Consider the following 6,224-nt stretch of genomic DNA (forward strand, 5'->3'; position numbering starts at 1 on the left):
AATAATTCCATGACTATCAATAAGGGCATATAGATAGAGCTATATGGTTTCCCATGATCTTCCAAGCCACCAATACATCACCTCTACAACTCACATGCAACTATGGAGCAATTTGATCTAGTGATTTCATGAAATAAGAGGTTAGAGAAATGCACATAGGATAAGCACTCCTTAAACTACCACCATAGCTAGTGATTTTCTTTCACATGACCATATGATCCAAAATAAGCACCCAACTTGATCACTCTATACTATAAATGACCATAAGATAACGAATACTACCACCACATTAGAACTTAATCACACATTTGTTAATAGGACTTCTTTGCTAGTGTTTCCCACACCATTTTTGGAAACAACAAACTATATCTACAATTAAATCTCACTTATATTAGAGTTAAATTAATGAACTAATCCACTACAACATATTCTCATAAGCTTGCTAGACTAAGAAGATAATAGAAAAATATCAATATAGTAAGGTTTTTAACCTTGATGACAAGAAAGACAACATCACATTTTAACAATTACATTATACTATTGCCAATCAATCTTTGTCTTTGTTACTATAAAATAGAATATATATGCTTTTTTACTATAAAACAAAATATATACAGTTTCATGATAAAATATTATTTTACAATTTTATCTACATACTCTAACTTTATGTAAAGCTCTTCCACAATTCATTTGACTCCAAACTCTGTACTTTGATATTTTCATTCTTATATTGTTGTTATATTGTTGTTTTCTAAGTTAGGAATAAATAATTGCTAGGGTTATGAACCAATAGAGCCATAATAAAAGAACATAAACACTAAATCTATAGTGCAATAAGATATGATTTTGGAGCTTGGTAACAAGAAATATTACACCACAAAGTTAGCTATTGCACGATGCCACCAACCATTCTTTGTCGTCACTGTCATGAAACAAAATATTCAATCATAAAGTGAAAATAATTAGTCCATAAAATAATATTTATTTCTTGCACTACATAAAATAATATTTTGTAGCTTTGATCTAAACCTCATGTCATGACCTTGTACATGTGCATTTACACATAATAGATATATCCACACCTTCCTCACATCTATAATTTTTATGTGATAGAAGATATTGATTTTATATATCCATAACATTTTTTTTCCATTTACATGTTGGTTCATGAATACTTAGAAAAATAATGTAACATTTATGAAAAATTGGCTTTAGCTACATTTAAATCTCAATATTGATAAATTTTTTTAGCACACTCTATTTCACACATTGGATGATCATCCTTCAACACAATAATCAATCAATGAAATTAATCCTATAGAGTTTCTACAATCCACTATATAGCATGTTTACTTTCTTCACTACTTAACAAAAACATAACTATATAAAGATCTTCTTACCATCCACACTAAGTAACACCACACTAAGCATAAATTAGGGATATGGTAAGTTAGGCATCCATGAATCTTCCTTGATATTTGCACCACAAGATATTTACGTTAGAGTGTATACCACCCTAATACTATCATATAATCTGTTCACTATCATACTTCAAATAAGTCTATCCATCTTCTGACTTGAACAAATAAAACCATGTAGATGGGTGGAATAATTTTAGTTTCCTTTAGCACGATAACATCTAAACATTTAAGTAATGAATCTTTCCAATATTTTGTTGTCGATATAAGTTATATTCTATTTTCCATAATTTCGTAATAGAGTAACCATGATTCATGAATCTATTAAAAAAATCTCTACAAAAGTTAAGTATCAAGGAACACACCAATTGATACCACCATAATTGAGAACAATACAAACAACCTTCTCTAAATGTGGACTAAGATTGTACATGTGAAAATGCAATTTTATCCCTATCTAACAACCTTGAACATTCATCTCTTTCGAGACCTACAAAACTAGTTATTTTAATAAACATTGAAAATAAAAAGCACAATAGAGGCCTTAAGGTGAAATTATAAAACTATGCAAAATCCTTCCATTAAACAAAAACATTTTTTATACAAAAGTAAAATCCTTTAGGTAAAAATTATTATTGAGGGTAAATAAGTAAACTAAATTATGTATATTTATTGCCACTAATTTTGAAAAATCTAATAACCATATATATTTTTTTAAAGATAAAATGTGCCTACAATTTGTAATGTCCATTAGGCCCAAAACCACTTTTTGACCATTGGTCATTATCCATATCATCAATTCTAATGTTATTTCAACCCGTGAGCATAGAATATAGGTACATTTTACCTCATGAAATAATCCTAAAGTAACTAATGTCCATTGGGCCCAAAACCACTTTTTGACCATTGGTCATTATCCATATCATCAATTCTAACATTATTTCAACCCATGAGCATAGAATATAGGTACATTTTACCACATGGAATAATTCTAAAGTAACTAATAATTACAATTCACTATTGGAAAATAAATGTAATATTTTACAATAAATTATAAAATTTAGGTAAATCTAATCTAATTATGAATCAAATTTATAATGAATATTTGAGTTTTTTTAAAAAAAAAATGTTCTAGAGATTTAAATAAGCCACCATTTTTTTAAATAAATTTATTTATGTGAAAATCTAGGCTACCTTGAAACTTGAACTATCAACCAAAATTTGGCACTTGAATTTTGAATATTAACGATGTGAATCCTCTAGTACTATATATGTGTGGGAGACTATACTCCATGACCTCATTTGATACCACAAGAAGCTCTTGCCAATTGAGCTAGGCTCCCAACCCCAATATGATATTCAATTATCATATTATAGATATGGCATTCACTTTTTTCTCTATTACTGTAATACATAAATGGATTCAAATTCACAAATATTGTGTTTGATTTTTTAATGTCAATTAAAATAAGTGGTGTTGTAGAGATCTAAAGAGACCATTGTTGAAGATCTTCTAGACATGGATACAACTAGAAATTTGCATGCATGCATATATAATGCTTATATGTGGTTGAGTTGTATTTCTATCAAGTGTGAAAATTTTAATTGGCATTTTCCGTGTTACTTAATATTTCTAAAATGTTGTATAATAGGTTTGTAAATCATGAACCTACTTTTGTAGAGATCTACCAAATGACTTATTTCAATTGAAATTTGAATCCATTTAGTAATGATAATACAAAAAAAAAATTTATAATATGAAACTATATATTATCACATGTAGATATGTAAATCCATATAGTTTAAAATAAGAAATCTACATAATTGATAAATCAAGACAACATGATTTGCAACCATGAAATTAAAAATATATAAAAAGATTGGAGTTTTTCCTACAAAATCTAAGCCACCAAAAAATAATTCCATAACTATCAATAAGGGCATATAGATAGAGGTATATGGTTTTCCATGATCTTCCAAGCCACCAATACACCACCTCTACAACTCACATGCAACTGTGGAGCAATTTGATCTAGTGATTTCATGAAATAAGAGGTTAGAGAAATGCACCTAGTATAAGCACTCCCTAAACTATCACCATAGCTAGTGATTTTCTTTCACATGACCATATGATCCAAAATAAGCACCCAACTTGATCACTCTATACTATAAATGATCATAAGATAACGAATACCACCACCACATTAGAACTTAATCACACATTTGTTAATAGGACTTCTTTGCTAGTGTTTCCCACACCATTTTTTGAAACAACAAACTATATCTACAATTAAATCTCACTTACATAAGAATTAAATTAATGAACTAATCCACTACAACATATTAGCAAGAAGATAATAGAAAAATACCAATATAGTAAAATTTTGAACCTTGATGACAAGAAAGACAACATCACATTTTAACAATTACATTATACTATTGCCAATCAATCTTTGTCTTTGTTACTATAAAATAGAATATATATGCTTTACTACTATAAAACAAAATATATACAATTTCATGATAAAATATTATTTTACAATTTTATCTATATACTCTAACTTTATTTAAAGCTCTTCCACAATTCATTTGACTCCAAACTCTGTACTTTGATATTTTCATTCTTATATTGTTGTTTTCTAAGTTAGGAATAAATAATTGCTAGGGTTATGAACCAATAGAGCCATAATAAAAGAACATAAACGCTAAATATCAATAGCGCAATAAGATACGATTTTGGAGCTTGGTAGCAAGAAATATTACACCACAAAGCTAGCTATTGCACGATGCCACCAACCATTCTTTATCGTCACTGTCATGAAACAAAATATTCAATCATAAAGTCAAAATAATTAGTCCACTTCCAATCGGAGAAATTTAACTATACCCAAAACTCCTTAGGTTGCATTGAGAGCACGTTTCACCGCTTTCCGCAACTGTTTCCTTTGGAAAGGCCCCCATTCTTCTTCCTTCATCATCACACAACAAATAATTCAGTTTCGGTCTAAGATACAAAACCCTAATTTTGTACTTACAACAGAGCAGTTTATGTAGAAGAAAATACCGTTGTTTGCCTCTGGATTGTCACTTCGATTACTTGGTTCATTGAATCTAACTCCCGGCAATGGATTCTCCCCACTCTCAGTTTCATTTCCTTGAGGCACTTGACCAGGGCAACAATGGCATCCATATAATTATAATTGGAAACTATATTTTTCAGGGTTACACACATGATTGCTTTTTCATCTGCAATGTCGCTCTCTTTAACCACAACAACAACTTCTTCACAAATGGAAGCCATTAATGGATGCTTTCCTAAATCTTCTGCGTTACCATATGATAAACAACTTGAAGCTTCACAAGTATGTTGGATAACTTCACTCATTAGCGAGTTGTTGTGTTGCTCAAGCTCTTTGATTCGAAGCTTCTGCTGATTCAGCTCCACTATAGCATTTGACAGAATGGAATGCTTACCAAATTTCTGTAAAACTGAAATAAATTCAGGAAGGAAGGAAAAAACACCCAAAAGGTCTTCAAAGGATTAGAAGACATGACTTTCATTGTGGAGATATAAGTTCAATTTCTGTAAGAATATGTAAAGTAGAAATTTGGATTTCCTCAATTCCTTACAGAAATATTTAAAATTGAATCCTCGACTCAAATTCAATTACCCACACGAACATCTAAAAGGATTAGAAGACATGACTTTCATTGTGGAGATATAAGTTCAATTTCTGTAAGAATATGTAAAGTAGAAATTTGGATTTCCTCAATTCCTTACAGAAATATTTAAAATTGAACCCTCGACTCAAATTCAATTACCCACACGAACATCTAAAATGGGATTCTTAGTTTTAAAAGAACAGAGATATGATAAAGATTTCACCTTGGGATTGTGAGGAAGAAGATTCCGCAAAGCCAAAAACTGCTGACTGAGTTTGATTCTCCTGTTTCGCTCAGCAGTTCTATGTGTGGATGCATATGACTCCTCCATCACACGATCATTCACTTCATTTCTTGATTTCTTTCTCTCACTTTCATGTATTCTCCTAAAAAATTCAAAGCATCTCTTGATTGATTTCTGTTTCATTGAAGCTTTTCGGTTCAGTTGGAATCCATTGGAAGACTCCTTGTTGTACCTTATGAATGCACTTTTCGCTTCCAATGTATTGTGGGCAACAAAAATGTCATCAAATAAGTGAGGTTGAAGTTGTAGAGAGGAGCTCATGGCTTGGCTACAAGTATTCATTTCCTCAACAGCAGGAGAAATATGAAATTGTTGAGGAAGAAGCCCATGAGTAACATACTCTCCATTCCAAATTGCACTCTCTATATCAACTAAATCTTGTATCTCTGTGGTCACCTCTGCAGCTTCCTTCAATATGATATCTTCCATTAAATTGTAGAGAATAGAATTGCTTCCCATCTTCTTGAGAAATCAACTGTTTCTTGGAGAAACACAACTATATAGCGAGTCTCAACCTACTATTCATATTCCAATAACGTGTTTCAACTTTGGAAAAATAATCAAAAATGGTGTTTTAGATTAATTAAGGTGGTCAAAGAAAGCCATGGTAGGCATTATTAGACCAGCTACAGATGCTAATTTGTAGTTTTGTGAGATGACGTGAAATGATGACGGCTGAAATTTAAATGTTTTTTATAGCAGATTGATGCATTTCAGTAGTCATTGCCTACTGTCTTTATAAATAGTTGTCATATATGATCTACACTAAGTTTGATTCTCCTGTACCGCTCTCTGTGTGGACAAATACGATGCTTCCAACAAATAATCAATCACTTCCC

The 6,224-nt window shown here is 30.8% G+C and overlaps 1 protein-coding gene across 1 annotated transcript; it reads right to left on the bottom strand.

The window, feature by feature from the left end:
• Window positions 1-4,107: 4,107 nt before the first annotated feature.
• Window positions 4,108-5,895, bottom strand: LOC149578733 (uncharacterized). The gene is made up of 3 exons (XM_089805103.1): window positions 5,305-5,895; window positions 4,483-4,899; window positions 4,108-4,387 (listed from the first exon to the last, which is right to left on the bottom strand). Exons 1-3 carry the CDS (start codon window positions 5,842-5,844, stop codon window positions 4,316-4,318), a joined length of 1,029 nt encoding a protein of 342 aa, XP_089661229.1. The 5' UTR covers window positions 5,845-5,895; the 3' UTR covers window positions 4,108-4,315.
• Between the last annotated feature and the right edge of the window lie 329 nt (window positions 5,896-6,224).

This window comes from Cupressus sempervirens, chromosome 1, assembly GCF_028749045.1.
Source record: "Cupressus sempervirens isolate cs-2001-9-10 chromosome 1, ASM2874904v1, whole genome shotgun sequence".
Classification (NCBI taxonomy): domain Eukaryota; kingdom Viridiplantae; phylum Streptophyta; class Pinopsida; order Cupressales; family Cupressaceae; genus Cupressus; species Cupressus sempervirens.

What these genes read in the sequence shown, in the direction of transcription:
- LOC149578733 (XM_089805103.1), bottom strand. Translation starts at nt 5,844, where the DNA reads ATGGGAAGCAATTCTATTCTCTACAATTTAATGGAAGATATCATATTG. An exon ending in TTCTTCCTCACAATCCCAAG is followed by an intron (nt 4,900 to 5,304) that starts GTGAAATCTTTA and finishes TCAGTTTTACAG; the next exon opens with AAATTTGGTAAGCATTCCAT. An exon ending in CAATCCAGAGGCAAACAACG is followed by an intron (nt 4,388 to 4,482) that starts GTATTTTCTTCT and finishes GTGATGATGAAG; the next exon opens with GAAGAAGAATGGGGGCCTTT.